The sequence below is a fragment of the Poeciliopsis prolifica genome, unplaced genomic scaffold (assembly GCF_027474105.1).
Source record: "Poeciliopsis prolifica strain line A6 unplaced genomic scaffold, Auburn_PproV2 SCAFFOLD013, whole genome shotgun sequence".
NCBI classification, from domain to species: domain Eukaryota; kingdom Metazoa; phylum Chordata; class Actinopteri; order Cyprinodontiformes; family Poeciliidae; genus Poeciliopsis; species Poeciliopsis prolifica.
The window spans coordinates 5,615,831-5,626,422 of NW_026562388.1; the positions used below are offsets into that span (position 1 = coordinate 5,615,831).

Sequence of the window (10,592 nt, forward strand, 5' to 3'; positions counted from 1 at the left end):
CCTTCCACTCAATTTTCCAATACAGCTCTTTGTGTGTGTGATCAGCAATAACCTTTTTTTGCTTACTCATGATATCGCCCAGAAAAATCCAGACAAGTCATTATAGCATGTTTGTCCTTTTTAAAAATGGGTCTCAGTCATCATATTACACTCTAAGTTTAAAGGTAGGGTCACATTCAAGGTTGTTGTTCTGAGAAAGACATTTTTTCTTGTTTCATTAAATGTCAGCCGAAATCACACACACGCGCGCAAACGCACACACACAGACACAAATACGGAAATAAACACTTGAAATAGGCCTATATTAGTTTGTGTAGTAAATCTATTTCATTTGCATGTATTGTTTATCAATTTCCTTTGATTGAACAACTGACATTGTTCAATACATATTGTTCTAGTATATTCTATCCACTAAGCCACAGTGGATCCGTCAGCATGAGGTTGGACTTTCCCTTTAAGTCGCGGATTTATGCAACAACGTCCCACCTGCCTCAGTTCGGCAGCCAGCACCGTGGACAGCGGACCCCACGCCCCGTCCCCCCCTCCACCCGCCCCCCTGCTGCACGGTGGATCCAGAGCGGGCCCCGAGGGGCAGGGCACCATCCGTTCGTAATCACAACCAGCTAATCCGGCATCATCTCCCATCATGTCACTGCGGCACTGACAGCTGAGGCAGGGCACCGGCGGGATGCTGCACCAACACCGCCGCCGCCTCCTCCTCCTCTTCCCCCTCCCTGCCTCCACAGGAACGCCGTCGTTTTGGACTCTCCTCTCGGAAACGTCCCCGGATGATCGCGGGTCCAACGCAGCGGCTCGTGTGGGATGAGAGCCGCTGCAGAGGCAGATAAAAGGCAGTGAAATCCCTCGTTGATCCCCACTCCACACCTTGCATTGTTGTCACCATGTCTCCTCCAGCCTCCGCTGCGACAGCCAGTGAAAGCAGCACCACCACCGTCTACGAGGAGGACAGCAGGGAGGAGGTGAGGGTCTGTTCTTAACGGGGTTCTCTGGGTTTTTAGCGCATATGCAGTGTGTCCATGCTGAAGATGGATCCAGGCCACATGGTCTGGATCCATGTGGAGATTTCTGTCGTTATATCAGCGGGCTGTGCTACTGCAGATTTCAGTGAAAACTGGTTTAGGTTTTCAGGTAGCATTCTTACCTGTTAGTCACCTTTAGGAACTGTGGTAGGCCTGTGGTTTCACTGTGAGACAGCAGCGCTACAACCGTGTAAAGAATGCTAAATGGAATTTCCCATTTCCCATTTGTTTGCAGGTTGCTGGTGATAATGGAAAGCACAAAGTGCCATGAAAAAGTAATGAAAGCCCTTGAACTTTTTCATATTTTTAATGCTATAGCCTTAGTCTTTGATGTTTTTGACTTTATGTGATGAAAACAAGGGACAACCTTGTCCTGCAATAGTCTTGGTTTATGACTTGATCAGTTTTCTATGTTCAAGGCAGAACATTTACAACATCTTTTTCATTTTGTAAAATAACTTAAGCTAAGTTAGCTTGGATGGAGAAAAATTATTTTCAGCTTTTGCAGCACCTTCTCATCTGGATTTAAGCCTGGACTTTGATTGGACCATTCCAACATGTGAATATTCTTTGATTGAAACCATTTAGGTGCAGCTCTGGTTGATTCCTAAGTGTTGTTGTCCTTTTGGAAGGTGAACCTCCTGGCCATTTTCAAGTCTTTTGTGGCTTTCGTCACATTTCCTTCCAGACTGCCCTTTGTTTACAGCATATTAGCTTCATAAGACGCATAAAAGATATGAGCGATTCGTCATTGTTAAGCTGATCTGGTTGAGCTAAAAGCTTTTGGGGAATCCAGTCCCGTTTTCTGTATTTTGGGATTACATAAAATTAATAAGAACAAACAAATGTTAGCATAAAAAACTATTGATTGAGACCCTTTTATGGATTACAAGAAGGTCTTGTTGTTTTGAAAGACAATTTTCTGATAAACTGAAATGTGAAGAGAATGAAAAGCAAATGAAAAGATCAGCAAAGAACTAAAAAACAAAATATGAGAAAAAAATTGCAATAAATGCAACAAAAACAATTTACCAAATACTCATAGAAAAGTAATTTAAGTAGCAAAATATGTCATATAAATGACCTTCCGCTGAAATGTTTTATTGACAATGTAATGTGGTTATGAAGCAGTCACCCTGGTCAGCATCAATACTGTGCTTAAATGATGGTCAATTGGTACTCCAGATTATCCCATACAACTACTTGATCACACTCTCTGAATGTTGCAGTTGACATTGAGCCTCATTCAGCCAGACAACATTTTTCACATGTTATCATTTTCGGGTTCTTAGTTTTTAGCTGTGGTGGCCCATCTGCTTAAGGTTCGATGTGTTGTGCGTTCAGAAGAGGTAGGCTTTGCTCCTGTCTTATAGTGAGTCGTTATTTGGGCTACTATTGTCTCAAACCACTCAGTTCATTCTCCTGTGGTGTCTGTCAAACAGGGCTGTTTCATCCAGATGACCATTCTCTTTAAATCAGAGATAGTTGTGCATGAAGATCCCAGCATGCAATTGAACAAGTGTTCCTAAAAAAGAGACCAATAAGTTTAAATCATACACACATTTAAAATATGTCTAAAGTTGTTCCTTTTGCAGAAAAGCAGTTCAGGATTATTGGTTTTTATGTTGCTACAACTGAGGCTCTTTTTCATTTGTTTTTCACAGCAAAGGCCCCTCAAGCAATCTCTGAGCAAGTCCTTATGTCGGGAGAGCTTTTGGAAATGCCTCCTCCTGTCTGTCCTCATGTACGGCTGCATGGGGGCTATGGTCTGGTGCCACGTCACCAAGGTGACCCGGCTCACCTTTGACAGTGCCTTCAAAGGGAAATCCATGATGTACCATGTCAGCCCCTGCTCCGATGGATACATCTACATCCCCCTGGCCCTGCTGGGCATGCTCTACCTGGTGTACCTGGTGGAGTGCTGGCACTGCCACGTGAAGAATGAGCTGCAGCACAAAGTGGATGTGGAGGGCATCTATGAGCGCATCCAGAGAATGCAACAGGCGAAGCCCTGCATCTGGTGGAAAGCCATCAGCTACCACTACGTGCGCCGAACACGACAGGTCACACGCTATCGAAATGGAGATGCTTATACCAGCACCCAAGTGTACCATGAGCGCGTCAACACCCACGTCGCCGAGGCTGAATTTGACTATGGTCACTGTGGAGTCAAAGATGTTTCCAAACAGCTTCTGGGCCTGGAGAAGTCTCCTCTGACAAAGATGCGGTTCACCAAGTGCTTTAGCTTTGCTAATGTGGAGTCTGAAAACTCATACCTGACACAGAGAGCTAGGTTTTTCACTGACAACGAGGGCCTGGATGACTACATGGAAGCCAGAGAGGGTATGCACCTGAAAAACATCGACCTGAAGGAGTACGTCATGGTGCTGGCTGACCCCGAGCACCATCCCTGGTATCTGTCCCAGTATGTATTCTGGGCTGCATCTTTCCTCACGTTCTCCTGGCCTCTCAGAGTCTTCACTGAATACCGCACTGCAAATGTCCATTATCGTGTAGAAAAGCTTTTCGGACACGATTACCTTCCAGTGACCCCGTGTGACGATCGGCCATATTGGCGCCGCATCCCTCGTGTCAACACCATTGACAGCACTGAGTTGGAGTGGCACATTCGCTCAAACCAGCAGCTGGTTCCCAGTTACTCAGAGGCCGGTCTGATGGATCTGGCCCAGTGCTCCAACAGCTTCAGTGGGATCCGTCAGAACTGTGAGCGCTGCCACCGGGCCATCAGTTGCTCCTCTGTGTTCTCCAGGAGCGCCCTCAGCATCTGCACCGGTGCCAGCTCCCGCATCCCCTTCAGCGGCAGCCGCTTCTCCCTGGCTCGCCGTTACGGCTCCCAGAGAAGTTGCTTCTGGAGGAGCGGCAGCTTGGACGACCAGGAGAGTCCCAGCGAAAACACCCGCTGCCTGTCAGAACGCCTCGCCACTGACGACGAGGAGCCCCCACAGTATGATGACGCCCTGTGCTACCCTGTGCTCATCGTCCACTGCAGTGAGAACTGCCACAACCACAGATCTTTCCACAGAAATGGCTCCTGCGTGGAGACTTCTTTATGATCATACAAACACTGAAAAAAAAAAACAGTGAGACCTCTGTAGCATGTATTCACTATCAATACCAGAAACAAGCCAGAAACAGCGATAATATCAGAAACGACTGCCTGAGTTTTGAATTTGTGAACCGTCTAAGCAATAAGAGTGGTTCACTGGTGCAGAAGAAAGAGGGAAACAAAATCAGCTCAGCTTCCAGGGACAACCAAGGAGACAAAGACTGTTACACTGCACATCATCGCTATACTTTTGGACATCTGAACAGACCATCAGAAACCTGAAGCTCCAGTTACCTCATAAGGTGGTTGGGATAATATCTCTCGTTTCCTCTCAATTTTGCAGCAAAGCAAATGCTCCTGAAGTAATGAGATGGATAAAGTCAGGGCGGATCTCAACAGACTCGTCATTACAGCAATAACAGCGATAACACTAAACGAGGAGAATCACTAAACGGAATGTTTCTGCTCAGCACAGAGACACCGATCAATACAAAGAGCTCCAAAATCATCAGGACAGTTTATCACTTGATCATAAAGTGTTTCTCATTCTTCTAAAGTGCTGTAAGTCATTTTGTACATCAACATTCTTGGTTTTCCAGGAAGCCTTTTACATCAACAGACAATAGACTGAAGTTTCATTTCCGCTTCTGTTTTGTAGAAAAGACACACATTACCAAAAGTTGTTCAGTTTAACATTACACAGACTGTTGTATCTACCGAACTGGATATCACAGTTATTTGTGGCATTTTGTTGTTGGTGCTACTTAGCAGCATCTGAGGGATGTAATGATGGTAGAAGGAGTGTACAACCTCTTTCAGTTTTAATGTTTTACATACATTGAAATGGTCTGGTCTTTACAACGTTATAAGGTTATTTTGATACAAACACACACAACATATTTTTTGTTGGCAGAAAAACGTTTCTGCCAACTTTTGTGGCACAAAAGAAAAACTTGTGTGGCAGAAATTAAACATGAACAGTTTCAAAAACTTTTAATCAACCTTAATATTGTTGAGAAAATTTTGCCAACTCTTGATGATGCGGCTTCAGGTCACTGGGATTTGTAGACACGGTGCCGCTTTCTTTAGATTCCTTCTTATAATTGACTCAGTGACTTCAAAGTCCCCAAATCATCACTGTTTCACCCAGTAATCTAGAATCCAGTAATGACCAGATCATTTTGAAATAAAATTTTATGTTAAATCATAGAAATGAAAAGCATTTTGTCACTGAGCAGCTAAATCCAATCACAGATTCCACCTCTACCTTCGTAATCACCCATGTTCAAACAAAAACATGCCTCGTCTGAATATCTTTGTCTTAAATATAACTTCTGCTGCATACTGCCACAACAGAAGCTGACAACTTGTGCTACATACCAATCAGATGGACAAAAAAGACCTTTAGAACATTTGAACAGATAGGTGTCATCTGTGAACCAACAAATTTAAACATGGAGTGGGACAAAGATGAAAGCCATGTCTTACTTTGCATGTTTTTCTTCTCCTGAGACACTGTGTTGACAACCATGAAACATCCATGAATGTATACCACCAGCATCATTAATTGTATGTCCATTGTGTGTCCATTGTAAATGAATGATGCTTCATTTCAACCTGTGAAATGGGAATTTTTACAGTCTAATGTGAGAGGAGAACTCAAAAATGGACTATTACAGTTCCAAAGAAGACTTTGACTTCTGCCGTTTGATTTTTCTGGAATGTCTTTTACGTAGGTTTATAGACTGTTTATGCAAAAACATCAATGCACTTACATTAAGACATGCAAAAATAAACCAATATTACAATAAGGACTTTTCAAAGCATCTTACAGAAAGATATAGTATTCATTCATTCATTGTTTTCAACATTGTGACATCAGTATTATGCACATGAGACAACTAGACATTATAACCCATAGTGGAGCTGAATTTTGATGTAAATTATTAACACTAAACAAAATAAATATTTCAAATTGGCATTGTTAATATTATAAAATGGGTTGTATTAACATGTATTGAAATTTGAAATATGCTGGAAAAATTAAAAATGCAATAAACGTCTGGGTCTCTCCTGTTGTGTGGTTAAAACTGTTGCTGGTGTTTTTATTAGGGGTCTGTGACCAATGAGTATTACTGTAAACATAAGACCAAAAAATGTTAAAATCCTGCAGATGGTGATTGTTGCATGAATCACATTTCAAGAAAAATTATGTTGACAGCAGCTCATAGTTTCATGTTGACCGCTGAAAGAGAGACATCACTCACTGGAATAAGCAATTGTAACATGTTCAGAAAGCAGAGGAAATCCTCAGGAACAACCAAAGCTCAAATCTGCCATCAACTGGAAACTGCTGGAACAGCAGCGTCACTGAAGTGAACCCAGTTTTATATGCATGGGCTGAAAATCAACACATTTTAGGATAAGAAAATAAGAAGAAAACAAAAAGACAAGATGAATCTTTTAAACCCAGTACCACTGTAGCTTTCTTGTTTCACACATAAAGAGGCATAAAGTAATTGAGTGAATACTGAACAAAAAAAAACTAGTGGTAGTATTTCAATTTCTTCAATTTAGTCTTAAACCAACCGATTCGTGTTTTGTACCACTGTTCAAGAACGCTGGAACAAAGCTGTACTGCTTTTAACATTTATTGTAAGTGAATGTTGTTTCGATAGTATGAGGCGTCTGCTTGGTGACAAGGCAATGCTGTAATTTCAAGTCCAAGCGATAGATGGCAGTATATTTATAACTGCTGCTACAAACACCAGACTCGCAGAAGCAGACGAAGCGCAGAGGAATGAAAGGTTATTCCTTAGGTGAGTGTTTAAAACAGTACGGTTTCAGCTGCTTTTAAAAATGCTGTTAAATTGTTGTTTTCATGGTAAAAGCTTCCGGGTTGTTGCACGTGTAACCTACGAGCACGGGGCGCTCGTGTAGGAACTATTAGTAACTAATAGGTCCTACTTCCGCATAAAACGACTTACTTAAAATGCAACCGAGTATGAAACGTTCAGACAAAACTACACAGGCTTTAGACGGGGTTAGAAAACGCAGCAACTCTAATTATTCCAGGTTTGTTGTTTTTGACGGATTGCTCACGAAGAGGGAACTTCCGGTAACATTTCAAAATAAGTGAATCATCTTCAGACATCTTCATTTAAGCATTTTTTTTGAAAAAAGAATATTTATTTAAAATAATTATTGCAAGTGTTCTACGTAATTGGTTGGGAAATATTTGTAAGAAGTTTTGACATAAGTGACACAAACCTTGATTGAAATTTGCAAGGCTTTTATTTTTGAGAGCTTTGGTTACTTATTTTCAGAATTATTTCACGCGAATGTTGCTGAAGTGCAACATGAACATGTTTACGGGCTGATTATGTTCTTATAAAAACTCATCGACCTGCCTGTGAGGTCAGGATAATAACTTATGACTGACGATTGTTTTTTTTTTTTACCTACCTGATGTTGAGTTGCCAAGGTAACAGCTGTAAAGGAACACTTCCTCAATTTAATCATCAAAAATAATAAAAACTACCAAGTACCAACTACCACATAAACATGTGCAATAACAGCCAGAAGAAAATTAGGCTCAAGAGTTCTTGATACATTTTATGTAGCTGCTTTTTTTATTTTTTAGGTTTTAGGGCTATTTCATTTCTGTCTTTGTGTTTGAGCCTGAGAAGGCCCCATAACATTTGAATTGTGGACTATAATGGACTGGTCAAAGCTTAGTGGTCCAAAACCTCTGACAAAATGTTTAAAAACGTTAAGACTGAATCTCGATCTGGACAGAAAGTCAAACAATCTTAATGAAAAATCATTGCTCAAAGAGGAAAGTAAGCAGTTTAAGACCAGATCAACAACCTAGGCAGTGGAAATATTGAATATTACGCCGAGAGCTTTTCTGATCTTGTATATATTTTTTTATAGTGACAGGTTGGAGCTCCAGCATGCGAAGCCTGGTGCTGGAGGTGCTCGCTATGAGGCAGTTCGGACGGTTGAACCCTCGCCACCTGCTGGCAGCTGGTTATGGACCGAGGAGGACTGAGTGGTGCCCCAGAACCATTCATACACGGCAGCTGTGGGGCTGCTCAACTTTCTCTGCACTTGGTGGTCACCGCCCTGCCCTCAAGACCTGGTCTTTGTACCAGCTGCGATACAAAAGCAGGAAGAAAACTCCTTCACGTGCAGCCCAGGCAGAGGAAGTTGATTCAGAGGATGAAAATGACCCTGAGGAGAGTGATTATGAAGATGAAGATCCTAATTTACCTAAAGACTATAAAGACATGGAGAAATATGTACCGTCTTTCCGCTATGACGTTGTGTTAAAGGCTGGTTTGGATTTAGCTCGCAAGTAAGTCAGAAGATTTAGGTGTTAAGACTTAATTTTGCATATCTGATAAACATTTCCAAGTTTGCAGTGCGGTAACTTTGCTTTGTTCCCCGTTTTCTCTTAAATGTTTCAGATAAGAAAACTAATTTTAAATTAGATAATTTTTGGAAAATCTTAGTAAACACCATTTTCAATTGATAATTTAGTGAAGCACACCATAAGTTTACTTTAGGCTCAAACAGACTGAGGTTTTGCAGCAGGACAATGATCCAAATTAGTTTAAAAAAATGTTATTTAGAAAAAAAAACAACTCATGGCCAGTTACTGTGATTAGGGGGGCAAATGTTTCCATATTTCTCCAAGTTGGTTTGAAGAATTTTGCCTTTATAATTGATATTATGGTGTGTTTAATTAGAAACATGTGACAAAAAGCCAGATAACTGAACTGGGCAGATTATTTTTCAGGGCACTAACTGTAACAGGGAGACTAACTTTCTTCTTCTCACAATAGCAAAATCGAGGATGCGTTCTACAGCAACAAGCTCCGACTAAATGGACAGAAACTAATCAAGAAAAGTAAAACGGTACGTGTCACTATCTGTTGAATAATGCTTCCCTCTGATCCTCTTGCAAAAATTAAACTTTCTTGTTTATCCAGGTTAAAGTTGGGGACACCTTGGACCTCGTGCTGTCAGAGAACAGCGAAGCTAACACCGTCACTCTGATGAGAGTCATCCTCAGAAAGATTTTAGGTGAATCTAATGATGGAGCTAAATACAAAGTTTCCATAAGGAGGTGGAAAAACCTTGAACTTGCCAAGGATGTAGCCTTCAAACCATGAACTTGTAATGAATCTGCAACAAAAGGATAAAAGTGTTCACATGAGTGGGATTTTAAATTCACCTCTAGGTACTTGCTCTCCAGTGATCAGTGTATTTATTAGAAATAGATAAGGTGTGAAAGGAAAGTTTCATTTACTCCCCTCCTCCTTATATCATTTGCCAATAAAAGTGCATTTTAAAGGTGTAAAACGTATTCTGTTTTAATTAGAGTACATTTCTGCAGGTCATGTATACACCTATCAGGGTTTTGTAAGTATGATTATGGGAGTGTTGCTCTGGTCTGTTGTGGTGTAGAAGGAGTTGATCCAATACATCTGATCTGGATGCTTCCCTGTGGTATATCCACTTTCAGAACAGGCCCAGATTTAAATCTTAAATTTATATCACAACAGCTCTAGTAAGTAAAACACCCCAACTGCTTTTTAAAACTGTGTTTATTAGAAATAGGTTATCATGACCCATTGTCATGTTAAATTACCAGAATAACATACACTTCTATAAGAAGGCTCAATGTACAGTCATATGCCCATCAATATTTAGACAAGGACAAAACTCAGGAGCTTTGCTTCTGTACACGACCACAAATTGTTTTAAGATTGATCATTTAACAATTAATTTGGGCTGCATTTTTAGAAACACGATGCCAAATAATAGAAACTTGAGGGGTCACGCTTAAGGTTACAATTTACACTCACTGGCCACTTAAATAAGTACATCTCTTCCAGATTCTAACCTCACCTCATCTGAACACAAATATCAAATTAAACTGAACATCAGAATTGGGATGCAAGTGACTTTAAAAGTCACATGGTTGAGTGTGGGAAGGTTGTGTGGATAAAAACATCATTGCCAGGCTGGTTCAAGATGATAAGAAAGGCAACAGTAGCTCAAATGACCAATAGTTACAGCTGAGGTATGCAGAATAGTGTCTCTGAACAGGGAACTGAGGACACAGTTCACACAGACTTGCTAAAATTGGACAAAACAATTTGGAAAAAAAAGTGACCATTTCAAACAAGACTTGGGTTACACCAGCAGTCTCAAACTGCATTCCTCAAGGGCCAGAGCCCTGCAACGTTTAGATGTCTTTCTGCTTCAGCAAACCTAGCTCCAGTATAAACTCATTAGCAGAGCTCTGTAGCTTCACTGCATGCTAGTGAGACAGTTTCAGAATTTAATTGAAGTGTGCAGGACAAGGGACACATTTAAAAGTGTGCAGGACTCTTTCCCTCGAGGACTGCAGTTTGAAACCACTAGTTTAGGCTGAAACATTTGGATGGTGGGCCAGAATAAAGAAAAAAAAC

The 10,592-nt window shown here is 41.1% G+C and overlaps 2 protein-coding genes across 2 annotated transcripts; both read left to right on the plus strand.

Annotated features, from left to right (window-relative positions):
• The first annotated feature begins 565 nt into the window (after positions 1-565).
• LOC129365435 (transmembrane protein 151B-like) lies at positions 566-6,172 on the plus strand. The gene is made up of 2 exons (XM_055038640.1): positions 566-980; positions 2,705-6,172. The coding sequence occupies exons 1-2, from the start codon at positions 903-905 to the stop codon at positions 4,112-4,114; spliced, it is 1,488 nt and encodes a 495-aa protein (XP_054894615.1). The 5' UTR covers positions 566-902; the 3' UTR covers positions 4,115-6,172.
• A 667-nt stretch (positions 6,173-6,839) lies between these two features.
• mtres1 (mitochondrial transcription rescue factor 1) lies at positions 6,840-9,471 on the plus strand. Its single transcript, XM_055038646.1, has 4 exons — positions 6,840-6,926; positions 8,044-8,467; positions 8,958-9,030; positions 9,105-9,471. The coding sequence occupies exons 1-4, from the start codon at positions 6,908-6,910 to the stop codon at positions 9,285-9,287; spliced, it is 699 nt and encodes a 232-aa protein (XP_054894621.1). The 5' UTR covers positions 6,840-6,907; the 3' UTR covers positions 9,288-9,471.
• Positions 9,472-10,592: the final 1,121 nt, after the last annotated feature.